Raw genomic sequence first — 27,497 nt, 5'->3', positions numbered from 1 at the left:
ACATTTAGTACTATTTCAGCAAATCAATATATAACAATATGTAAAAGGATGATGTGTTATAACTAATTAGGGCTTGTTCCAGAAATGCAAGGTTAGTGTGTAACTTGAAAAATTAGTATTATGACAAATACAGGAGAAAAAATGGTATCTTAATATATTTAGAACTTCTTATACTAAAACTTAATTCCATTAATGTTAGACTTTCTCAGAAAACCAGTTTATTGCTCATTGCCTCTTTGTGGCAAATCTATTATTTCTTGCCTGCCTGTGGTACTGGGAAATTACTCTCCTACCCTCCAGTACCGGGCTCAGCTTTGCCACTAGAGGGCACAGGAAGGAGTCTGGAAAAACAGAGATTTCTTTCCTGGGTTTCAACCTTGGTTTTCGTCCTTTTGCTCTCGTCTTGCAAAAAGATACCCAGTTAAGTCCAGCAGTACCCTAGTAGTCAGCGTCTCAGGGGAATTTCAGTGATGCCAGTGAGGGCCTTCTCCGCATAAACAGCAGCCCCCTCATAGTAGCTGCTGCATTCACCCAGTATACCCACTGATTGTTGTGTTGTGGCAGTTGCTGTGGACCCAGCCACCCTCCTAGATTGATTCAGTAGCACCTACAAGAGATTTCTGTCCAGTTCAGCCAGTGTTCTAGTTGGTTTTCTATTAACCTCAAAACACACTCTACCCACTACCATTGCATGGGCAGCTTGCTGGTGAATCACTTCAGTACCTCAGACAGTTAGTTCTCTGCCTGCCAGCCTTGACCCACTGAGCCAACACTGTCTCCAAAGCAAGCCACCAAGATTCTGTACTCAGTGAGCTGTTACCACACCTGCTTGAATGAGATCAGAAGTAGAGATTTTAGGAGTGTTTGTCCTCTATTGCACCATGGGCTGGGCCCTCCCCTATCAATAACTGATTGAGAAAATGCCTGACTGTTAGATTTCATGAAGGCATTCCTCAACTGAGGCTCCTTCCTCTCTGATGACTCTAGCTTGTATCAAGGTAACACACAAAACTAGCTAGTACAATGATCTTTGATCTTAAGTGTCAAATATTCCAGATATAGAAAAAATTTCTTTGATTGTATAGTGACTATCTCAACTAGTTAAAAGAATGACCAAAAAAAATCTTCATATTGGACATTAGATTACAGGTTGTATCATAGAATTTTTTAATGATGAAAATATTTTGTCTGTCTCTTTTGAGTTTGGTTTTACCTTGAATTGCTAGTGCTTTTACTTCAAATTATCAGTTTTTGATATCATATAGTGGTGTTCCACATTATTTACTTTATATTTCTTCTGCTACAGTATCAATGAAGGATTGAACTGAGAAGCAAATACTCATGGTGGAAAATGCCAGGGGATATTACTGCGTGGTATTTAAATAAATAACCTTCAGATCTCCCAGCAAGGTTAATAGTATTACATGGAGTCCCGTGTTGAAACTGCCAATTTAAGGACTTAGTTTCCAAAACCTGTTATTTCTTGAAATGGCACCCATTGGATTTGTATGAAGTATAGTTATACATATGATCATTTTGATGTTGCTTTTGTAAGAAAGACCTACCATTAGCAGACAGGGCCTCACAAACACACTTGTAGGAATAGCTGCCAGTGAGAATTACTGTATAGATTTTAAATGCTGCTTTCACACATGCCTGGAAATACCAGCCTGAACAGTGGACACTGGCTTTCAGTGGAAATAAACTCTACATCAAATTGTTAGGATTTAATTCTCATAGAATTGGAATGTAATTTATCTCATTTTCCTCATCAACTGATTTTATGTTTTAGGATTTCGGAAGTTTCACCAGTAAACTCCAAAGTAGAAGTTCCAGATGTAAACACTAATGTAAATCAATTATGGTTCTTATATGCTTGTAGGACTATAGAATGGCTCATCTTCTTAGGCAAATAATTTGATATTTTCATATAAAATTAAATATACATTTACCACATGATCCAGCACTTCCACTCTTAGACATTAACCCAAAATAAGTTTAAATATATCTACTTAAAGACTTATAAGTTCTTGGCTCCTTTAGTTGTACAGCCAAGATTGTAAAATAGCCCCAGTGCTCATCAATGGTAAACAGATCATCAGATATTAGTATTTCTTTACAGAGGTATTCTACTCATAAGTAAAAAAGAATTTACCACCAAAAAAAAAAATGAAGAATTTTTTTTGAGAAAGGGTCTCTCTGTGTAGCTCTGGCTGTCCTAGAACTCTCTTATGTAGACCAGGCTGGCCTTGAACTCACAGAGATCCGCCTGCTCCTGTATCCCAAGTGCTGGGATTAAAGGCACGCGCTACCATGCTCAGCCTAAAACAGAACTTTAACAACCCAGTCAACTAAATGGACCTAACATTTATATACAGAGCTCCCACACAACAGTAGCAGCATACACATTCTCAGGCCATGCACACACTCTGTAACAAATTTAAAAATTTAAATACATGAGGTACCTCCTCTGATCATAGTGAAATGAAACTAATAACAGAAGAAAAGCAGAAAAATCTACAAATATGTGGAAATTAAAACAGTGTACCTTTAAATAACAAGTGGCTGAAAATAGAAATTACAGTGGAATTGATAACATATCTAGTACCAGTAAGAATGATGATACAGCATACCAAAGCTTAGGGGATATGATGACAGCTAAGAGGGAAAACATTCATCAGGAAACTCTAAACTTGATACTTAAAGGGACTGAAAGGAGGAGAAGCTAAATCTAAAGTCAGCAGAAGGAAGGGTAGTAATGATGAGAACAGAGGTAATTAAATACAAACTAGAAGAACAATAGAAGAAATGAGTAAAACCAAAATTTTGAAAACACTAACAATTGGCAGAGCAAGACTTAGTGTCTGAAGTGAGAAAGTAGCGACGTGACTGCCGCTGCGAGGGTTGTGACAGTACTAGGAGTAACTAGCTGTACACTAGGCAGTTAGTTACTAGCTACAAGAGATCGGTAAGTGGCTAGAAACAAAACCCTTCCAGGACGGAGTCATGAAAAAGGGGAAAAAATAGGAAGAAACCTTGAGCTACTGGGGAAATTGAAGCTGTAGCCAAAAGCCTTTCAAGAAGCTTAAATCCTTATAAAAATTGACCACCCCATTCTTAAATTATTAGTGAACTTAATTCAGTTAAAGTGATAATATGTAATTAATGGGTGGAATTTATGCCTGCAGTGTAAATGTAGCTTATCCTATCAATAAACATCTCAGTTAATACAGAAAAGTACTTCACAAAAATTTAATTCTCCATTATGATTAAAAAATACCATACTCATCAGAGTAGGGATATAAGAAAAGGAAACTGCCTCAGTGTAGTAAAGATTATATCTGAAAAGCCCACAATTAACATCATACTCAATAGAGTAGGACTGTAGTTTTTTCCTCCCCCTTCCCCTCCCCCTCCCTTCTCCTTTCTCCTTTTTCCTTTTCTCCTTTTTCCTTTCCCTCTTTTTGACAGGATCTTTCTGTGGAAGAGTCCTGGCTGTCCAGGAACTCACTCTGTAGACCAGACTGGCTTCCAGCTCACAGAGATCCACCTGCCTCTGCCTCCCCAGTGCTGGATTAAAGGCGTGCACCCCGACCACCCAGCTCGCTTTTCCTAAAATATGAGGCACGTGCCAGGGATGTTTACTCACTGCTGTACTATTCAACTTAGTACTTAGAATTCAAGCCAGAATAGTCAAAGAAGAAGAAAAAAGTAGAAGACATTCTGCTTGGAAAAGAATTTAAATGGTCTTTTTTTTTTTTTTTTTCATAAATGACATGTCATACATAAGAAGAAATTGAACATGGGTGAATCTTAACCATCATGCCAAACTAAAGAGGCTAGATGCAAACAATTACTGTTGTCAAGTTCACATATTATTCCATGCACAGGAGATTCTATTAAAAGTAAAACTGTTCTGTCAATATGTCAGTTGCTACCATGGAAATGAGACTGCAAAAAGGACCTAGGAAAACTTTGTGCTGATGGTTTCTAAAGCATAATCATTATATAATACTATTAGAATTAGTGCATTTTACTATAGGTAAGTAATAACTCAATGAAGTGATCAAACCTCCATATTACATTATTTTATGCTGTCAATAATTCGAAAATAAAAGTTTACAAAGTATTTGATTGGGCATATAGCTCAGTGGTAGAGTGCTTTTCTGAATCCTTGTGTAAGGCCAACACCTGCTCCCCAAAGTAGCATGGTAGCACATGACTTTAATCCTGGAACTTGGGAGGATGAAACATCAGGATGATCCAAGTTTGAGAACAGCCAGGGCTGTACAGTGAAATCTTGTCACAAAACAAAAAGAATGAAATTCCTAGAAATTAGCCTAAGGAAGCGTAAGATTTTTTTATAGGGCAGCAATAAAAAGATCTAAATAAATTGATGGAAATTCCCTTTAAACTTTTTAAATTACATTTATTCATTTACTTGTGAGAAGAACATATAGGTGAGAGGACAATGTGAGGGAGTCAGTTCTCTCTACCAGGTAGGTCATGAGCTCAAACCCAGGTTGAAAACACTTATACCTGCTGAGCCATCTTGCCAGTCCAATAAAAATTTCTGGTTCTTGAATTTTGAGCTATGCTTTCTTTTTGTGTAGCTGATTCTAGGATTTATAGGGAAAGGCTACGACTAGAAGATAATAGATACGTTTGGTATGCGGTATATTGTGAAAACAGAATAATGATAGCATTGTAATCGTTTATAACAGAAGGCCTGGTGGCAAAATCTCGTCTTTACAGAAGTGCTGTGACCTGTCAGAGGGGGATCATTGACTTTTCAGTAAATCCTGTTGGGTATCATTGTAGTAAATAGGAAACAAAACTGCTTCTTCCGTTTACACTCTCTTCCCTTCACTCTACAAATCTGTTTCCCTTCACTAAGGAACTCGGTGTGAGTCTGCCTTTGCTGCAGTACTTTCTCAAAGCATATAGTCTATCTCTATGGACAGGATTTCTTAACTAGGTACAAAATACATGAGGTATAAAGGAAGAGATTGTCAAGTTTGCCTCCATTAAAATTAAGAACTTCTGTCTGTCATCGAAGGACTTTTTTTTTTTTTTTTGTAGCTCCTTTTTTATTTAAAGTTTTTTTTTTCATTTTACATACCAACTCCTGTTCCGCCTCCCTCCTCTTCTCCCATCCCTTCACTTCCCCCATCCCTCTCCCATCCCCTCCTCATAGGGGGTAAGGCCTCTCTCCCTTGGAGAGTCAACACAGGCTGGCATACCAAGTTAGGGCAGGACCAAGCCCCTCTCCCCTGCAACACTGGCTGAGGAAGGCATCGCACCATAGAGAATGGGCTCTAGAATGCCAGTTCGTGCACCTAGGGTAAGTCCTGGTCCCATTGCCAGGAGACCCACAAACACATCAAGCCACGCAGCTGTTACCCACTTTCAGAGGACCTAGTGCAGTCCCATGCAGGCTCCCCAGCTGTCAGTCCAGAGTCCATGAGCTCCTAATAGCTTGGATCAGCTATCTCTGTGATTTTTCCTATCATGATCCTGACCCCCCTTGATCCTATAATTCCTCCTCCCTCTCTTCAACTGAACTCCAGGAGCTCGGCCCAGTGCTTGGCTGTGGAGCTCTGCATCTGCTTCCATCAGTCACTGAATGTAGGTTCTGTGATGACAATTAGGGTAGTCACCAATCTGAGTACAGGGGAAGGCTAGTTCAAGCACCTTCTCCACCATTGCTATGAGTCTTAGCTGGGGATATCCTTGTAAGTTCCTGGGGATATCCCTAGCTCCAGATTTCTCCCTAGCCTCTTAATGGTTCACTTTGTCAAGATATCTCCTTATTACTCTCCTTCTTTGTTTCTCCCCCAACTCGGCCATCTCAAACCCTCATGTTCCCATCTCCCATCCTCTTCCCTCTACTACCCCCTCCCAGTTTACCCAGGAGATCTTAACTTTTTCCCCTTCCTGGGGCAATCCATGCAAGGACTCTTTTTCTTTTCTTTTTTCCCAGAAAAGGTGAAAAGAATGTCAGTAGAGCCTGTAGATGACTTATCTACTCAGAGTCCATGCTGTACAAACTTGAGGACTGGAGTTTGGATCCCAGCACCCATGTAATAAGCCAAGCATCTTGGGACTATCTAACTCCAGAACAGATGGGAGTGAGAAGAAGGATGATCACCAGGCCTTGCTGGTTTCCAGACTAGCTGAGGAAACTCAAGCCAAGTTCAGGGAGAGACCCTGCCTCTGAAGAAGAGGCAGAGAATGATAAACGTATATTATGTTCTCATTTGACCTTTGCACTTGCATATACATGTCTATACATGTTCACCCGTACCTGTGCATCATATGTATGAGTGCCCCCTCAAAAGCTAAAAATTAGCAAATTGATCTATTTTTAAAAAGAAAGAGTAAGAAGAGATGCCTGTTTTGCTATTTGTTTCTCCAATGCAAATTATCTCAGAGATGACTGGTAAATGGGTGAATGATAGCAACATAACAGGTTGTATTAGTTCTTATGCTGTTTTTTTCCCAGCATGCTTAATATCTTATCATCAGATAGCAGCAAGTAACTACAATAAATGAACACAGCTGAATGCTGTACCTGAGGGGAATATAGTAGAAATCATGGCACCTATTTGCTTCAGTGTGGCCTCTGTTCTCTGTTTGATCATAATAGTTAGTCATAGAATCATATATCACACAATTTGTTCCATCATTTTGAAAAGAAAATTCTTGCTTATTCTAGTACTTTTTATCAGTAATTTAGCATTTCTTTTCAACTGTAGTAATATTTTTAATTAGAACTATTTTGTGTTCTGTTTGAAGGATTGTAATGGTATTTGAAAGGCTATCTCTGCCTCTACTTTCTCTGTAATGTCTGTTGGGCACATGTGCAGAAGAAAGTGCTTTCAGGAAATCATATTTCATAGAAATGTATCTATGAATGTATTTCATAGGTATGTAATACATATCTAGAAAAGGGATTAAAACAGTTATTTCATGTTCTATGATATTTACAACTGGAGCACATCTTACAGTAGATGGAATTTTTAAGTCATTCTTAGAGATGCAATGATGGTGAATAGTACAGACTCCTAGCTGATTAAATTTGATGATTTATTATACTATCAAGAACATAAAGAACTATAAATTAATTTTTAAAAGAGGTAATTCAGTAGAGAATGAAGACATGAAAAGATACTTTATAATAGGAAATCTATATGGTTAATAGTTGAGTTCATTTTCTGTTGCTATAACAATTACTGGGACTGGGTTTTTTTTTTAAAAAAGAAAAGTTTTTTTCAGGGGGGTGGTTTTTTGGTTTTTTGACTCATTAATCTGGAAGTTCAAGAGCATAATGCTAGCATTTGCTTGTCTCTGGTAACAGCAGAAGGGAAAGTGGGTATGTGAACAAAAGACACACACGTTCCAAAACCAACTTTAACAGTAACTAATCTACTCTTTGTTTTCTGAAATAGAGTCTCACTATGTAGCCAGGTTGGCCTTGGGCTCTCAATTCTGTTGTCTCTACCTCTTTTGTCTCCAGATTACAGGAGACAAATATATATATATATAGTCCCTTCATGAGTTTGGATCTCATGACTAAATTCCCTGGATTTTTGTTTATGTTTTGTAGCTGGAAGGTTTCTCCAGTCCCGCCTGGTCCTGTGATCCTGCAGCCACTTATAAAATAATCACTCAGAGGCTTAATATTATTTACAAACTGTATGGTCTGTGACCGGCCTCTAGCTCTTATATCTTAAATTAACCCATTTCTATTCTATGTTTTACCACATGTTCTGCTGGCATGTTGTTCCTTGGGTGGCAGGCTGGCATCTCTCTCCAGATTCCGCCTTTCTTTTTCCTCTCTCCTTTCCAGCCTGCCTTTAAGCTGCCTTGCCATAGGTCAAAGCAGCTTATTTATTAACCAATGGGAATAACATATATTCACAGCATACAGAAAGATATCCTACAACAATTTTGTTGTTGTTATTATTATATTGGAAATGGGGGTGCATGTACTCTAAGTGTGCATGTGGAGAACAACTTTTGGGAGGGGGTTCTCTCCTGCCACGTTGGAATTTGGGGATCAGACTCAAGTCAGCAGGCTTGAGTGGCTAATACTTTTACCTACTGAGCCATCACACTTGACCTAAATTATGTTTTTCCTCTTTGAAGGTTTTGTACAACATGTTTTGATATTTACCCCCTCCCTTATCTCTTTAACAGATTTACCCTCATCTTCTCTCTATTTACCCAATTTTGTGTCTTTTTTCCCCTCTTCCATCAAGACCCAATATGTGTTGCTCCAAAACTCTTGGATGTGTGATCTTCCACTGGAGCACTGTCTACTTACCAGGGGTTACACCCTAAGAGAAAACTCTCTCTCCCTCTCCCACAAGCTAACAGTTACCAATAGCTCCACAACTAGAGGTGGACTTTCATGCCCAGCTCCCATCTTCATTTTGGATTTAGTCTAGCCTGGGCTTGTCCAGATTTTGTGTATACTGTTGGAACCATTGTCAGTTTGAATGTACAATTGTCCTGTTATGCCCAGAAGACACTATGCCTTTGTGCTCATCTACTGTCTTTGGCTTTTGCACTGTTTTCTGCCCCTCTTTGGCAATGATCCTTGGGATTAGAGGCATGGTATATATGTTCCTTTTAGGGCTAAGCATTCTGCAGTCACGTAGTTTCTGTATCTTGGCTTGTTATGGGTATCTGTGTTTATCACCACCTTTAGAAATGGAAGCTTCTCAGATGAACATTGAGAGATGCATTGATCTAAGGGTGTAAGTATTCAGTGTAGTACTTTATCCATTCAGTGAAACATTCAGTTGTAGGTTCTCACCTAGAGCCTGGGACTTGTCTAGCCTGTTCTTGGCCTGATAATGGTGCTGAATATGGGTTTCCTTTTGTGGTGCAAGTCTTAAATATAATCCAGAAGTAGTTGATTAATCTTAAATTGTCTATGCCATTATTACACCAGTGAGCCTGTCTTGCCAAGCCAGTCATTGTTGTATCTCTCACGATTCATAGCTGAGCATGATTGATGTTTAATGATCCCATCACCTCTCAACACTGTTACATTGGGGTCCAAGGCTTGAGTTGAGATGGAGATAAACCATCTGCAAATTATAGTAGCCAATCAGCATATAAAAAATGTCTAATCTCCTAATGCAGTTCTACATTAAATATGTGGTGAGGTGCCTTGAAATACTCAGTTTACTGGCAAAGGTTTTAAAACCCAATAACAAGTGTCCTGTGTGGACACACAGGAGAATTGATAATGAATAATTCCAATCAAATGAAGTTACAAACCAGGCAAAGCACAGTTTCTTAGAAATACATTATTTAGTTGCTTTTGCCAGAGAAGTAGAAAGGAAGTCAACCTCACAAGTATCTAGATGGTAGTTACTTTGGGAATAGAAAGGATGAAAGGCTTATTGAAGCACACAAAAAGTCTGTTATGGTTTTAGAAATGTTTTTTTTTTTTTTTTTTTTTTTTTTGGTTTGGTTTTTCAGACAGGGTCTCACAATGTAACCCTGGCTGGCATGGGACTTGCTATGTAGATCTGGCTGGCCTTGATCTCACAGAGATCTTCTGCCTGCCTTTGCTACCCAAATGCTGAGATCTAAGTTATGTACACCACAGTAAGCTAGAAATATTTTTATTTTCACTTGAATTGATTTGCATCAATTTAAATTGTTAAAAGCATATTTTGTGTACTTTTCTGTGGACCTCAAACTAAAACAAAAAATGAGAGTGATCTATTACATCATACTCTTCATTGAGTTAAACGAAGTAGAGATTAGCTGTGAACATAGGAAACTGTCTTATTGAGTGATTGGGGCAAAGATATGATTAAAATGTGCTGAAGAGAAAATGAGGGCAGGAAATGGAACCCATTTGTAAAAAGGAGAAATGTGCTAAGTAACTTGTACACATAAACTATGTAGAGAGAGAGTATCAGAAACTAAAGACAGTTTTTGAGCTATTAAAGGCAAGGAGGTAGGAGAAAAAAGATAGTTTTTTATACATGTATGGGAGGAAGTCAGAGTTGACAGTAATTTGTGATGAGAATTAGCACCAAAGTCATGCCTTTTAGTAGAAAGTACCATGAGCACCATCTTGTCTAGCACCACTTAGCAGAAAGATAATGAATCCCAGAGAGGCTAACTGCTTGTTCTAAATCATACCATTAATAATAATAAATCCAGACTAAAAGGTAGTTCTTCCTGCCCCTTGGGTTTGTGCTGTTATTATGGTATTATTTACAATATGGTTTGCTTAATGAATTGGATTTTATATAGTCATTATATTTTGTAATAAAATGCATTTGCATATCCTGTTAGCCTTTGCTACATAACAAAGTGCCTTAAAATTTGTGACTTCCAATAGCCATCATGTGTTATTTGCCATGACTTCATGAGTTGCCTGGGTTTAGCTGGCATGACTCCTGTGGCAAAGTCATGGACAGCTTAGCTGGGACCAGAGAAGCTGGGATAGCTCTGCCCTTATGTCTAGGGGCCTCTTACTGTTTGTTAGCTGGAGTTCTAATTATTCAAGAGTCTTGATGGTAATGGGAACATTCCAGAAGGATGGGAGATGGAAATATAGACTCCTAAATTTGCACAGCATGTTCACCATTAAATTAAAAAAGTAAGTTTTAAAAAAATTTAGACTGAAGGGAGAAGCTCCACCTCTTAATGGAAAGAAGTGCAGTTATTGTGGCCATGGATTCTCCCATATTTCATAGGTAATTCTAAGTTATAATTTTAACTATTTAACTTCCTAGCAACTTTCTACTTAATATAAAGCGAAAAGCTGTTGATTGAAAAAAATCCTTTTATTTATTTGTTTATTTATTTATTTTGATTTTTTGAGATAGAGTTTCTCTGTGTAACAGCCCTGACTGTCCTGGAACACACTCTATAGACCAAGCTGGCCTGGAGATCTGTCTGTCTCTGCCTCATGAATGCTGAGATTAAAGGCATGCAACACCACTGCCCACCTGATTGAAAGAATCTTAACAATGTAGTTCATCATCATATAAGAAATAAAATTTTTAATAATAAAAATAAATATTATACTAAAAGAGGAAGCTATATTTTAACTTTTGTATCCTCTAGAATCTAAAACAAAAACTATATATATACATATATATATATGTATATTTTTTGGTTTTTCGAGACCGGGTTTCTCTGTGTAGCTTTGTGCCTTTCCTGGAACTCGCTCTGTGGCCCAGGCCGGCCTCAAACTCACAGAGATCCGTCTGGCTCTGCCTCCCGGAGTGCTGGGATTAAAGGCATGTGCCGCCGCCGCCCAGCACTATATTCTTTTAGAAAGATGGATTTTAAATGATAGAGAAAATTCAGTACAATTACTATGTAGGGTGTTTCCATAGCCATTATTTTTCTCAACCTATTATATTTATCATCTTCATCATAATCATCATTATCTTTTTCACATTTTAGATATTATAAAAAGAGATAAATTTGAGGCTAGCCTGCTCTACATATCCAGCCAGGGAGATATAGTGAAACATCATCTTTTTCCATCCTAAAATGTGTATGCCAAAGATTGTATAAAAATATATACAATCTTTGTCATCTGTGCTTTGATAAAGTTGTAAGCTGTGATGAAGTCTGTTTCTGGTGAATTTATCTTTCCTTCTTGCAGTTAAGTAGCAGTATTGGGGTTTTAAATGGTGCTGGAGAGATGGCTCAGTGGTTAAGAGCAGGTACTGCTCCTGCAGGATAACAAGGTTTGGTCCCCAGCACCCACATCAGGCAGCTCCAACTCCAGAGGATCCAAACCCTCCTTTGAACTCTGTGGGCGCCTGCACTTACAGACACACACACATGCACTCACACACACACACGCGCACATGCACTCACACACACATGTACACATGCATACATGGACTCACAGACACACACACATGCACACACACACATGCACACATGCACTCACAGACACACACATGCACTCACACACATGTGTACACATGCATACATGCACTCACACACACACAACTCAAAGTTTAAAAATAAAATCTTCTTAAATTCATTCTTGATAGTGCTAAACTTTAGGGTTTTTATAGGTTTAAATTTCATGATTACTTATTAAAGTGTATTTCCTCCTATATTTATTGTACTGCTTTAATATTAAGTTGCCTAAAATTTTCTGATCTTTGTCAGATATAGTGTATTAAATCAGGTGTGTCTTCATGTAGTCTTCTTAGACTGAACTTCATAGTACTCTGAATAATTTGTATTTTAAAAAGTACTTTACATTTCTATTTTTCTTTTCTCCTTAGGCACTACAAGGGCTCCCAGGGATGGGGAAGTTCCAGGGGTGGACTATAATTTCATTTCTGTTGAACAATTCAAAGCACTGGAAGAAAGCGGAGCGTTGTTAGAAAGTGGAACGTATGATGGTATGTCTCCAAATATTAAAACTACCTCAAAACTATCCGGATGACTAGAATCATTTCAGAGGGAATTTCATCAGTAAATTTGATTTTTTAAAAAAGTTATTTGGGAGGACTAGAGAGATGGCTCAATGGTTAGGAGCATTGGCTGCTCTTCCAGAAGGTTTATTTTGATTTCCAGTACCCGCATGACAGCTAACAACTGTCTGAAACTCAGTTGCAGGGGATCCTATGCCCTCTTTGGGCCGCTGTGGGCACTGCACACACAGAGATACACGTGAGGCAAAACAACTGCACACGTAAGATAAAACTAAATCTTAAGTTATTAGAAAGTTGTTCTTTTGATTAGGAGATTCGTAATTCACCAATTAGGTGGTGTTAGACAATAACCAGAAGGATTACATCACAGTAAATGTTTATTGTGAACAGTAAGCTAAACATTAACCAAACTGGCAAATTTACGTATTTCATAGCAATTCACTGTCATCATCTGAACCCAACAAATACTTGTTGATGGCTTTCTGTTCATAGATGGGAATCTAAAGTTTGTAACTTTGAAAGACTTGTATGTACTTTAAAATCTTAAAAAAAAAAAAAAAAAGAAAGTATAGATTGGAGGATAGAACCAATCATTAATTTTCATATCTCTGTTTCCTCTACCCATTTGTTTCCCTGAAGTACAAACTTGAGGTCAGTTTCAACTCTTAAATGATTCCATGTTATGTACTTAATTTTTCTTATCTAACTCACTTTGTACTTGGCAAGCTTATCGACTCCCATAGTACCTTATACTTTTCAACATTGCTTTGTTCTGCTTTTCTAATTGCTTCTTTCACAAGCTCTGTGTAGTAATGATAATGCCTTTCTTACTTGATGCTGTCTTCAGTGTCTAGAAATGATGTTTTCAATAAATAACCCTGAATGCATCTCATCCATATGAATGTATGTGCATCTATATGCACATTTTTGTCCAGGAAACACTTCACTTGTTACCGCATCTACTCATTTTCTTGATAGCCACTTCCATAATGCTCCTCTTTCTCACCGTTTGATCGCAGGCACTTTCGATGAGTTAATTACACTATTGCAGGTGATCTCGCCTCCACCCCCATTCTTGCCTTTCTTCAATCATCCTGCCCCTTGATATAGTGCCAGGCTGCCTCAAGCTCAGTTGTGATCATTCTGGTTATATCCCTTTCTTACTCAGAACTTTGAGTCCTTTCCTTCCCGCCTGTGAACTTTGACCTAGCTACTTTTTCTGGGTTTAGTTTCCCATAAATCATTCATTCATTTAAAAATTGATTTGATCATGTTTCATTTATTCAGCAACCACGTGTCAAGTACATATTATGTGCCAAGTCTTGTAAGAGATCCAAGAACACTGTGAACAAAATCAAAATGCTATTGCCTTAATAAATTCTGTATCTTAGTAGGGAAAGCAGTCAAAATTAAATTAAGTGTAAACTGAGGTGCTATGAAGGAAACAAAACAAGAAATTTAAAGAAAAATGATAGGAATATCCTTTTTACCAGTGAAAACATTTCAGAGGAATGGACAAGCTAATTTGTTTTTACTTTTATTCAAATAGCTTACCTCTTACATTTAACCTTTCTTATTTGTTTAATATGCATGTTTTGTTTATATTTGCTCTTACAAAATGTGTATTGTATCTTATGTGCATATTTATTATTTACATATGATCTGTGTTGTCTTTGTTCTTTGTTTTTACATATTACTGTAGTTTTTTAGATTTCTCCATGTTATTATTATCCTACATTTATATGAATTCATTGATACAATTTCTCACAGTATGCCATCATTTGAGTATTGCATTTTATTTCTTCATTCTCCTGATGCTAGGCCAAAAGTTTTTTACTTGTAGAGTATATTTATTCAGCCTGATGAGGTAGTTTTGAATAGCTGTCTGTTACCATTCTTCATAGCAGTATACAAGGGTTCTTGTTTGATAATTTCACAAACATTATGGTTCTAGAAGTAGACCCTGTTTCAAGAAGGGGAGAAGAGTAAATGTAATTATAGTCAAACATAGTGGAACATACCTATAATCCCAGCACTTGGGAGATGGAGGAAAGAAGATCAGGAGTTCAAGGCCAGCCTTGGATAAGATCCTGTTCTCAAAAAGAAGGAGATCTCAGCATGATGGTGTACACCTTTTTAATCCTAGACCAAGTACTTGTGAAGCAGGGACAGAGAGGCAGAGCCAGATGGATCTCTGGAAGGTAGAGGCCAGCCTGGTCTGCATAGCAAGTTCTAGGCCAGCTGGGGCTATGTAGTGAAACCCTATCTCAAAGAAACAAAGGGTTGGGGCGGGGAGAATTCTGCCAAATACTGATTTTAAAAGATAAATCTAATACCCATAGGGTATGTAAATATACCTATATTCATATAAGTAAATTGTGTGTAGCATAGGTAACTCTAATATGATCCAGATACTATTATCTATAATATCATATTTGAAATATTTCATAGTTGATAGCTCTATAAATGAAAAGGCTTTTCCTTTTTTAATTAAATAAAACCTTTTAGATTAAAAAAAAAATCTATGAGTGTTTTACCTGACTCTGTATGTATATATACCACTTTCGTTCCCGGTGCCTGTGGAGGTCAGAAGATGGTGCTGGATCGCTTAGAACTAGTTATGGATGTTTGTAAGCCACCATGTGGGTGAGAGGAATTGAACCTGGGTCTTGTGCAAGAGAAGCAACTGCTCTTAACTGCTGAGCTATCTCCCTAGCCCTGTGAAGGCCTTATTTATTTATTTATTTATTTTATTTTTTTTATTTGTTTTTTTAAATTTTATTTATTTTATTTTACAATACCATTCAGTTCTACATATCAGCCACAGGTTCCCCTATTCTCCCCCTCCCACCCCCTTCCCTTACCCCAGCCTACCCCCCATTCCCACCTCCTCCAGGCAAATCCTCCCCCGAGGACTGCGATCAACCTGGTAGACTCAGTCCAGGCAGGTCCAGTCCCTTCCTCCCAGCCTGAGCCAAGTGTCCCTGCATAAGCTCCAGGTTTCAAACAGCCAACTCATGCAATGAGCACAGGACCTGGTCACACTGCCTAGTTGCCTCCCAAACTGATCAAGCCAATCAACTGTCACACCTATTCAGAGGGCCTGATCCAGCTGGGGGCCCCTCAGCCTTTGGTTCATAGTTCATGTGTTTACATTCATTTGGCTATTTTTTTTTTCAATAATTGAGTAAAACTGAAATTTATTATAAGCCACAGTCGTCCTAGGGACCTCCATGCTATATATATATAGCGTGAAGGCCTTTCTTAAAGGAGGAAACTACAGAAAATTATTATGATGCCCCAAAATCTGCTTAGTGACTGGATAGCAATTTGTACTCTGCATTTTTTTCTAATTTTTCTTTTAGGAACATGTTAAGTTTTATACAGATAGTTAACTGAGAATTTTCAGTAAAATTTTTTGTCTGTTGATACTATTGTTTCCTAGAAAATAAGTTTCCTAGAAAAATAAAATATTCCTTTTATTTCTATTTTGGTTCATCCAAAATCCTTGATAGTGTGATTGTTGAGCTTTAAAAAGGAAAAATAGTAAGGCATGGTGCTGCACACCTTTAATCCCAGCAGAGGCATAGGCAATGGATCTCTATGATTTTTGAGAACAGTGTGGTATACATAGTGAATTCCAGGGCAGCCAGGACCACACATTAAGGTCCAGTCTATAAAATAAGATAAAACAGGGAAAGTTGAAATTATGATACATTTCCCCCCCAACTAAACCTCTACCTCTAGTGTTAAATGTTTTGCTCAGAAAACATGAACTGGCTTTTTCCTTGCATCTTTATTTACAGAAAGTCTAGTCTGTTTTAATACAAATCTTTGTACCCATCTCTGTGGCATAACCCACTTCAAATATGGATTTGGAAACAGAAATAACTGAGTTGAGAAGTCTTCCAGTTTGACTTCCTAGAGGACTGATAATTGCACTTGTAGTCAACTTCAACAGAACTTACTGTAATGTCTCCTCCTTTAACATGCAGATCAAGGTCCGCTATGTTAGTCCTAGGTTTGTCTTAGTGTTGTGTGGTCTAACATGATTTTTTCCTATCTAGGGAAAAATACCCATTCACTTTCTTAATTTCTGTTACGTCAATGGGTATCTTAATTACCTCCTTTAGAGCCGAACAGTTTGATTAAAAAGTGTTATACTTTATAAGCACAACAATAAAAGAGAAGTGTTTTACTTTTTTTATTTGTGACCATGTTTCTTTTATTATTACTATTATTATTATTAAGAAATTTCCTATTCATTTTCATTTACATATAAAAAACAAATCCCCCTCTCCTCCCTCCTCCCGCTTCCCCCAACCCACTCCCCATAGGGAGTCAGCAGAACCTGGTACATTCATTGAGGCAGGTCCAAGCCCCTCCCCCCTGCACCAAGGCTGCACAAGGTGTCCCGTCATAGGCACTGGACTCCAAAAAGCCCACTCATGCAGAAGCGTGTTTACCTTTTTCATAACATTAACATAATGATTGATGTAAAGTCAAAAGGAGTTTGGGCAGCAACTGTTAAGACAGCTAAACTTGCTGAACATTTTCCCATTGTGCCTGCTTGCCCAATGGAAATTGTATGACAAATTGAAAGTTCTTTTATTTGTTTGTTATCTGGAACAATTACTGGTACTGTAAAAATCATGAATCCTCAGTAAAACACTAAACTGTCCCTTGCTCTTGTGAGTATACACTAGTATAGAACTTGATCAATAATGTCTCTTCAAAAAATTGTTAGGTAGTGTGATTAAAATGTGCAGAAAAGCCTTTTAAAATTATACAAACAGCTTATATGAAATGGTTCTTAGTCTTTGTCTATATATATATCCTCATTTTAGTAAAATAATTCATTTTATACATTAGAACAACATTATTTGAGTTAATTTTATCCTTTATCTTTCGTAGCTTTTTTTTTTTTTTTTTTTTTTTTTTTCGAGAATTTTCTGTTAGCTTTGCTTTCTACTCACTTGTACCACTGCTCAACTCACAGAATCCTGCTCTGCTCGATTGATAGCTGCCCCACGCCCTCGTATTTCATTCTTGCATAGGACAGTCGATGTTTTTATATTTCCAAATTGGCCCTAATTGAGAATCCATATAAAACAAGTCCAATAGGAAGAAATAATTGATATCATCAACTTCATGGATAACTAATACATATTGTATTCATATGGTAGCTAGTATATGACAAGATATAGGAGAAATTAGTCCACCCTCCCATTCCTCTTGCTTCCTCTCTCAGGGAGGCTTTGGCCTCCTTTCAGTCAGTGGTGGGCACTTACACGACTTCAGTGTGAGAAACAGCAGAGATATTCTCGAAGTCATATTCAGGGAACTCAGTCAGCATTCATGCTTTCAGCTGCTGTCATTTTGTACACCACAGGAAATTTCTATGGCACTCCCAAGCCTCCAGCAGAGCCTAGTCCTTTCCAGCCAGATCCGGTTGATCAGGTCCTCTTTGACAATGAGTTTGACACAGAATCCCAAAGAAAACGAACTACATCTGTCAGCAAGATGGAAAGGATGGACAGCTCTCTCCCTGAGGAGGAGGAAGATGAGGACAAAGAGGCTGTTAATGGCAGTGGAAGCACAGGTTTGTAAACAGATGAACGACTTCGGATTTTTTTTAGATGGGCTTTAACCTTTAATTGAAATAGTAAAATTTTTCTTGAAATATATAGAGAGCAGGTGATAGGATTCTAATTTTCTGTGAAAGCTGTATGTAGAACAATGTATATTTCTATGGATCATCTTGTAAGCTAATCTGAGTTTTCTTAGGTAGATTAATAATAAGCCATCATTAATGATATGTCATTACCTTGTTGTCTGGAATACTTGTGATGCTGGAATATGGGAATCTTACTGGCATAATTACTATTTCTCAGGATTAAAACAAAATTGGTTTTATAATAACAGCTTTCAACCCAAAGCACATAGACTTTGGAGGTTTTCCAGAAGAAGTTATATGAAAAGTTTGGTAGCAATATTTCAAATTTAAATCCTGGATCCACTTAAAGATAATTTGCAAAAAAGATTCATATTTTTTGTATCTTTTGCTTGACTTGTATTTTTCTTACTGAATGAAAATAAAAAAGTACAAGGTAAAGAATCTACCCTTGTGTCCCTGAATAATTTTGTAATTGCCCAGGGAATTCTTACACGTAACTGAGAGTAGAACTAGGAAGCCAGAAGCTCACAGAAGACTCAAGTTAGTGTTATTTATTGTAACCATTCTGTTTGGAACACTAGTGTGTAAACTTTATGAAGGCTGGAATTTTTTCTCAATTTTTTTCCTTTCTATATTCACTGCATGAGAAAGAAGTAAATGCTGATCATGTTCCTAGATTTGCAATCCATCTCTAAATGACCCTGAAGCATCTACATCTTTCTTTCATCACCTATTAAAATTTTCTTTGTATAGAGTTCTTGCGTTATATGATCATTGTTCATTTCCCTCTCCAGATGGTGAGTTCTGTGTGTTGTTCTAACTTCTCATACTTATGTTTAATATTAAATGAGTTAGCCAGTGCATTTAGATGTCAAGACTGAAATTGTGTTTTAAAAGGTTGTCACTGAATTGCGTTGAAAAAGTATTAGAGATTATTTAGTTGATGTTGCTTTTGTCTGACATACTTATTTTTCCTTAGTGTAACTCATTTCCAGATTGATTTCTACACTGGATACCTTTAAATTATTATTACATATTCTGCAAGGAAAATAAACCAGGAATCTCATACACATGTTCATTCGACAAATAGTTATCGAGCATCTGCTAGGCTACTAATTGCTAGCCATTTGTTTAAATGCCAGGAGTAAAGTAGTGAACAAAACAGACCTAAGCTCCTGTTCTCATGGACTTTACTTTCTGATGAGCGAGTCACAGCTGAATAAATAATATATCTAGTGTGACTGATGATGCTAAACAAGGCATGCAAGGAGGCAGAAATAAATTAGAGGTAGTCAACTCATTTAGATAAAGCAACAGAGAAGACTTGAAACAAATGAGTAAACTCCAAGTATCTGAGAGAAGAGCATTCCTAACAGAGACAACTGTAAATTCAAATATCCGAAATGATAGTATGCCTGGGATATTTAGACAAGAGCAAAGAAGCCAGTGTGTGTGGCCATGGTGTGGTCAATGTATTGTATGCAGTTGGAGCAGAGTGATGGAAGGCAAAAGAATTCAGTAGTGACCAGTCACTATTTTAGAGGTCAGCCAATAATGATAGGGAAGGGAGAATACATGGTTCATAGTTATAGAGGCCATTGAAAGGATTTTGGTTTTTATTTTGAAATGTAAAGTCACAATTGGCATTTTGAGAAGAGGAATATGTAACAGGCTTTAATGGGATCATCATGGATTCTATATTGAGAATAGGCAGTAGGAAGGCATGGGCATGAATAGAGATGGCAATCAGGAAGCATATTTCTGTATGGGACGATACCTCATATATCAGATTATCTAGAGTAGAGATATTACTTATAAAAAGTGTGAAAATGATATAACATTTATAAATTCTAAGAACATGTTTTAAGTGCATTACTTGTAGACTTCCTGAACAATAACCAAGTTTTAGTCTCCCTACCTATGTCATAGTCTTTGGGACTCCAAAAGGATTTTAGTATTACCAGTGTTACATTTGACTTTTAAAAATAAAGTATTATTTAAATACCTGTGTTAGAAGTATATGAATCTGCTTAGTGTAGCCGTCAAAAGCATGGTCTGCTTAGCTTCAAATCCTAGCAATGCTGTGTAATGGCTGTGTGATCTGACTAACTTAACCTCTTTGTGGCTTTGTTTCCTCAATCTGTAAAAAAGATGATAATAATAACAAGGTTGCTATGAAGACTATGAGTTAATATATGGTAAGCACTTAGAATAGAGCTTGCCAAATAAAAGGTCTCTGTAAGTACGGTCCTGCTCTTAAGATTCTTACTGAATTGATTCTGGCAGTGTTTGCTGCTTTCCTAGACCAGCATCAGAGGAGTAGAGTTTATTTTAATTAGAAAAATTTAAAAACCGAGTATGTTTATTTATTTCAAAATTAATAAAGGAATATACACATAATAGACCAGAGAATTTACAGTATATAATTACAGTGTTATGTATGTATTGATATATGTACTTGGCACTTTGTTAAAAAAAAAGTGAACTTTACCCTTTATGCTGTTCTGTTTTTAACAATTACAGAAACCAGAGAGATACATTCTGAGTCATCTGACTGCTGGATGAAGACTGTTCCAAGTTATAACCAAACAAATAGCTCCATGGACTTTAGAAATTATATGATGAGAGATGACAATCTGGAGCCGCTACCCCCAAACTGGGAGATGGCCTACACTGACACAGGCATGATCTATTTCATTGAGTAAGCAAATGTCTGTTTCTTCCAGCGTGCTTGTCACTAGGAGGATAGATTGGTGTTTTTTAAAGCTTAGTTTGATTACTCACTCCAACATCACAAAGCTTTCACTTGTTTTTCTTTAAAAATATTTTCCATTTAAGTTGATTCTTAATCTAGTTATTTCCGTGAATGACATCCCCTCTTCGCCTCCTCCTCCTCTTCAACTTATATTAAGTAATGTAGTACATTTGGCTTCTGGAGTGTGTATGTGTCTAGGCCAGAGGTCATCCTCAGGTGTAATTCCTCAGGTTCTGTCCACTTTGTTTTGAGACAGGGTCTCTCATTGGCCTGGATATCACCTATCAGACTCTTTCGGCTAACCACACCCCCAGTGCTGAGAGGACACGTGCACCCCACTATACCCGGCTTTTCTGTGTAGCTTCTGGAGCTCAGACTCATGTCCTCACTTTACCAACCGAGTTGTGTCCCCATCCCTGACCTCTGGTTTTATAGACGTAGAAGGTTGGGAAATAGGTGATGGAAAATGAAAGGAATAAAGAATGTTTTGCTTCCCTTAAACAGAAAAACTTTTAGGTAGATTGCCCAATTTAATGAGCTAGGTGTGGTGGTGCACAACTTTAATTCCAATGCTTGGGAGGATTTCTGTGAGTCTGATGCAGTGCTCGGGAGGATTTCTGTGAGTCTGATGCCAATCTTGGTGTAGATGGCAAGTTCCCAGCCAACCTGGGCTGCATAGTGAAACCCTGCCTCAAGCTAGCCAACAAACAAAATATCATCATGGGGAGGAATATACATTATCTGAATTAGGTGTTTTCAGCCCTAAAGTTTGGAGTTGGTGTATTGAGATAATATATCTAAGTAATACAGTAGGAGATCTCACTGATCCTTAAAGTCACTGGTGTAATAGAAGTACAAATGGGAAACTTTTTATGGAAAAGTACTAATATAATATTCATAATAATATTCATAGAAGTACCGAATACCACATAATTAGATCAGCCTAAAATTGAATTTGTTTGCTCCAGAGAATGTTATGTAAATAATTTATTCAAAGTTCATTATGAAGAATTTTTATATTCCTAATGCACCTGTAAGTCTAATCTTCAAAGCAATTTGTTCAGGAGGAGAATATTAATGTAGTGAAGTTACAGAATGTAATAATTAAATAACAGTAAAAATACGGAGGTCTGGGTACTACACCCAAAGAATTTCTCTTTCTCTGTCTCTCTCCCTCCATCCCTCCACCCCTCCATCCCTCCACCCCTCCTTCCCTCCTTCCCTCCTTCCCTCCTTCCCAAACCCTTCATCATTAAATAAGGAGAGGGACTTCAGTCTGCTTCCTTAGACAGTCTCATGAATGAGCATTTTGTTCTACAAGTCAGAGTCTAGTCCTTAAAGACAGACTTATGGGGACATGGTCTTTTTTTCTCCATATGTAGTACATTCTCATGTATACATTCGTGTAAATATTAGTGTCAAAGTGTTCACAAACAGCACAAGCGCATACACTCTTGTATGGACAATTGAAGGGAGTTTTCAAGTACAGTTTATAACTAAACCCTAAAATATAAGGGGAGTTTTAAAAAGAATGTTTTTATAGTTAAATATATTAAAGACCTAAACAGTAAGAGTTGAAACTAGGGGGCTAGAGAGATGATGGCTCAGTGGTTAGGGCGCTTACTGCCTGTTCTTCATGTGTCCTGGATTCTAATCTGCTGGCTGAGGTGTAACAGCAGTGATTTCCCCCAGTCTTTAGGATTCTCTCTATGGTAATTGTTTCTTTGCTGTGTAAAAGATTCTTAACCTCATGTAATTCAAATTGTCTATTCTTGAGATTATTTCCAGTACAATGGGAAAAAAAATCCTTGCTTATGCCTATATCTTATATTCTTTTTCTTACATTTTTCTCTAGAGGTTTCAGTGTTTGAGATTTGTCTTTTATCCATTTTCAATTGATTTTTTTGGTGATACATTATTATGAAAATATCCCTTATGTTCAAACAGTCTGGAACTCACAGCCAGACTTAATAATATACCTTGAGGACACTTAAGACTTAAGATTTCTGTCCTATTATATCTCAGCCTGTGTGTTTAACTTGTCTTTAAGAGAAGAAAGTAACAACCAACCTGAGTTACAACTTAAATTAATGCATACTTAGAATCTTAAATTAGATACTCTCCCATGTCCCTGACCTAGGAGCTCAATGAGTGTGAGTGTGTGTGTGTGTGTGTGTGTGTGTGTGTGTGTGTGTGTATGTGTGTTTGTGTATGCGTGTGTGTTTGTGTATGCTTGATATGGTAGTCCTCTGTTGAAAGCACAAATAGATTGAAAAGCAATCTCATGAAGCAAATATCCATCCTTAAGTGCTGGAAACAGCATACAGATATTGCTTGATATCATTTTTTTCATTTGTTGTTTATGTTAAAGTCAGTAAAGTTTCAATCTTTTGTAAAACTCTGTTCATGACTTCTGAGTACCCTGTTCATTCCCCATGTCACACTCTCTTTGCTACTCCATAATTGCAGAACAAAAACAATTTCTTCTTTTTAATATTTTTATTTTATAATTAATTTAATTTTACATATCAGCCACGGATTCCCCTGTCCTCCCTCTTCCCACACCCAGCCTTCCCACCCAATACATCCCCCATTCCCACCTCCTCCAAGGCAAGGTCTCCCCTGGGGAGTCAGCCCAGCCTGGTAGATTCAGTTGAGGCAAGTCCAGTTCTCTCCTCCCTACACCAAGGCTGAGCAAAGTGTCTCAGCATAGACACTAGGTTCCAAAAAGCCAGCTCATGCATAAAGGACAGGTCTCGGTTCCACTGCCTGGGGGCCTCCTAAACAGAGAAATGGATGAGATCTACATGAGCAAACTGGGGGTGAGGGAGGGTAATGGAGGGCAAGGGTTGGGGGAAAGAGAGCTTAGGGGAGCGTGAGGTCCCAGCTGGATCAGGACCAGAGTGGGAGAACAAGGAAAGAGATACCATGATAAATGAAGACCCAATGGGAATAGGAAGAAGCAGAATGCTAGAGAGGTCCCCAGAAATCCACAAAGATAACCCCACAATAGACTACTGGCAGTGGTTGAGAGAGTGCCTGAACTGACCCACTCTGGTGATCGGATGGCCGAACACCCTAACCGTCATGATAGAACCCTCATCCAGTGACTGATGGAAGCAGATGCAGAGATCCACGGTCAATTCCCAGGTGGAGCCCCAGGAGTCCAATCTACAAGAGAGAGGAGGGGTTATATGAGCAAGAGATATTGAGACCATGATTGGAAAAAGCACAGGGACAAATAGCCAAACTAGTGGAAACACATGAACTGTGAACCAGTAGCTGAGGAGCCCCTATGGAACTGGACCAGGCCCTCTGGATAAAAGCCATTTTTTATGGAGGACTCCCTGCCCTGCCACCACACACAGGGACACAAAGATTCACAAGACATCAAGATAAGACGACTTCTTCTTCTTCTTCTTCTTCTTCTTCTTCTTCTTCTTCTTCTTCTTCTTCTTCTTCTTCTTCTTCTTCTTCTTCTTCTTCTCCTCCTCCTCCTCCTCCTCCTCCTCCTCCTCCTCCTCCTCCTCCTCCTCCTCCTCCTCCTCCTCCCCCCCCCCCCTCCTCCTCCTTCTTCGTTTTGGTTTTAGTTTTTCGAGAGAGTTTCTCTGTGTAGCTTTGAGCCTTTCCTGGAACTCACTCTGTAGCCCAGGTGGGCCTCGAACTCACAAGACATCTTTTAGGCAGGCAAAGATTCAGACTAATGCTTCAGACAGATTACAGACAAGGGAGAACATAAGACACAGGGAAAGAGAATTCAAAAATTCAAATTTGTGCTTGCTCTTAGTAAAATAATTCCAAGAGGATATGCTTTTAATTTCTTTTCCTTAATGAGACACTAATGAATTTTGGATACTCTGAGATTATTGCTAATGTGTTTAATCAGCACAGATTTTTATGCAGGTTAATATAATCTTTGAATCTTCTGCATGAGGAAATCCATTTTGCCAAGTGTTGTACACAACAGAGACATGAACAAATACCTATTACACCAGGTAGGGAGTCAACAACAGACCAAGGTAGGATACCACCAGAGTCCACTTAGTGCATCAGTGAATTGATTGACTTTGCTTACAGGAGTACTGCATTAAAAATGCAGCCTTGTGTCGTCTTTCCTCCTGCTATCCCTTCCCCACCAGGACAGACGCTATTCCCTGAATTGTGCACCAAAATCAGTCTTTCCTCTTTAGATTCATTCTTCACAGCTGTTTAGACATAGCAGTCAGAAAATTAACTAATAAATATGGCATATGTGAAACTTTTATGTATTTTATGTGAAAAATGAATGTTATGCAAAACAGTATCTTTCTCTTTACCACTACCTCTACATTTATATCCATTCATAGTATACATATTTATATATAATTATGTGTATATATTAAAGTGAAAATGTATAATGACACCTTAAAAAAAGAGTGCTTACTGCACTTCCAGAGGAACTGGACCCAGGTTCAGTTCCTGGTACCCATGCTAGGCAGCTCACAGCCACTTGTAGTTCTAGTTCCTGGGAGTCTGATGCCCTCTGGTCTCCTCGGGCACCAGGCAGGGATGTGGTAAAGGCAGACTTACACAGGTACACATTCATACACATGAAATAAAAATAAATGCATTTTTCAAAAAGAATTGAAACTAAACTGCTAAATGAAAATATAGGGCAGAATTCAATGGCATTAGATTTAACAAAGACTTTCTGATGTGGCAACAAAAGCAACAAAAAACTAAGGAGGCTATAAACTTAAAAACTTCTCCATGCAGCAGTCAGTGAGTAAAAACCGTAACCTGTATAATAGAAACATTTTCAACCATGTGTTGACTGAAGAGTTTGTGAATCCAGAATACAGGTGAATATTTACTGGTAGCTAACAGTCTTATTTCTGTAGCTAATGTGGCCGGTCTATGTTAACTGCTTGGGTTAAATGTGTAACTGTCAGAAAAGAATAGTAATGTAGGTCCAGAAGGTTTAGCTTTTACATTTTAGGAATGGCTCCCATGAGTACTGCTTTACACCTTAGGGAATACTGGGTAAAATCATAGCAAGCAGATTACCTATATTTTCTAATTTAGCAATAACGTTTGCATTGGTAACTCAGGCCTTTCTCAAGTAGAAATTTTGAGTTTTGTTTAGGAAGATATTTCTACAGCTTTTTTGTTTTTTCCTAGCCATTTGTGTGTGTCAGGCTTCTGTGAGTTGTGATCTCTTTCATTTTACTCCATTTGATTCCACTGGTTTTACTTTAGGGATATTCTCTGTGTCAGGATATATGACACAGACTTTCTAAAATACTCTCATGCTTTCCTATACAAATTATTTAGTGTACACTTTAAAAAGTGTCTCTACTATGGTCTACCAACTAGCAACATACCCAAGAGTAGTTGTAGAGCTCTGTAATGGCTGAGGAGGGATTAGAAAGGACACATGAGATGGCTTCTGCTTTGTAACAATTCTTTTCTAAAAGTGGACAAGGAAAGAACTTGTTTTTATCATGTTCATAGGACTTCAAAAATAATTGACGTTATGTTGCCTTCCTACCTTTTATCTCAAACATTTTCTTATCTAGCATCCCTTTGTTTCAGAGACCTGTGTGTGTGTGTGTGTGTGCGTGCGTGTGTGTGTGTGTGTGTGTGTGTGCGCGCTTGTGTGTGTGTGTGTGTGCGCGCGTGCGCACGCGCCAACATGGTGCAAGTATATGTGAGTAGGTACAAGTGTACTGTATGGGTGTGTTGCACAAGTGGAGGACTGAGGGTAACTTTAGGTATAATCCTCAGGAACACTATCCACCTCTTGAGACAGGTCTCTCACTGGAACATGATGCTTGTCGGTTAGGCTAGGCTAACCAGCCAGTGAGCCCCACACCCATCTGTCTCTGCCTCCCCAGTGCTGGGGTTACAAGTCTATGTCACCAAACCCAGCATTTTTACATGAGTTCTGAAGATTGAACTTGGGCCCTCTTGTTGGCAAGGCAAGCACTTTACTGACTGTATGCTGTTTCCCTGGCTGTTTCAGGGACTTTGATCATTGATTGTGTTCTCTGCAGTTTAATAGTTTTAGCATCATTGTCTTGCATGGAGACTTGGCCTGAAACTAACTATGGCCTATACCGAAATTAAACACATTGTTCTTTAGGAGCATTTTTGGCCTACTTCACAGAAAGCAGCAATGGCATTATCTTTCTGTTTTATTCCACCTTTTTTGTTTGTTTGTTTGTTTGTTTCAGGTGATCCATGTTAATGAAAATACGGTTTTACAGAATGGTGTGTAACTAGGGCCATTATTTTCCACTTATATGTTGCAAAACAGCTACTTTAAAACCTGTAAAAGTTACCTCATTTTAAGGAGCCTCTATAAGGATAGAAGCTGTTTGTCTCTTTGTTTTCAGCCCTCAGCTCCATACATACAAATCACAGATACTCAAAAAACAAACAAAAAAGTTGCCGTACTTTTTGACAAAAGAAATTCCTGCAGCAGGCAAGTATGATTTTTAGTTCAGCTTTTCCAGCTAACAGTGCAGTTATGTGGCTATGTGCCCACCCTTTGAAATGGTTTTGACTGCTTAGATAAGTTTATCATTCTGTACATGGCATTTGGTCCCTTCTTTTAATTCTTCATTCTCAAATT

The 27,497-nt window shown here is 38.0% G+C and overlaps 1 protein-coding gene across 4 annotated transcripts in view; it reads left to right on the top strand.

The window, feature by feature from the left end:
- The window catches only part of Magi3 (membrane associated guanylate kinase, WW and PDZ domain containing 3), a 227,867-nt gene that overhangs the window by 125,844 nt on the left and 74,526 nt on the right, over positions 1 to 27,497 (top strand). For all 4 annotated transcript variants that reach the window (XR_005091822.1, XM_028859344.2, XM_028859345.2 and 1 more), the window contains exons 3-5: positions 12,297 to 12,416; positions 17,842 to 18,051; positions 20,650 to 20,827. Coding sequence is in view for 3 of the 4 variants with exons in the window: in XM_028859344.2 (XP_028715177.1) it covers positions 12,297 to 12,416; positions 17,842 to 18,051; positions 20,650 to 20,827 (508 nt within the window). In the remaining variant the exon portion in view is untranslated. The remainder of the gene's footprint in view (positions 1 to 12,296; positions 12,417 to 17,841; positions 18,052 to 20,649; positions 20,828 to 27,497) is intronic.

The sequence above is a fragment of the Peromyscus leucopus genome, chromosome 6 (assembly GCF_004664715.2).
Source record: "Peromyscus leucopus breed LL Stock chromosome 6, UCI_PerLeu_2.1, whole genome shotgun sequence".
In the NCBI taxonomy this organism is placed as follows: domain Eukaryota; kingdom Metazoa; phylum Chordata; class Mammalia; order Rodentia; family Cricetidae; genus Peromyscus; species Peromyscus leucopus.
The sequence above is the reverse complement of the archived record's forward strand: the minus strand, read 5'-3'. Positions and strand labels throughout refer to the sequence as shown.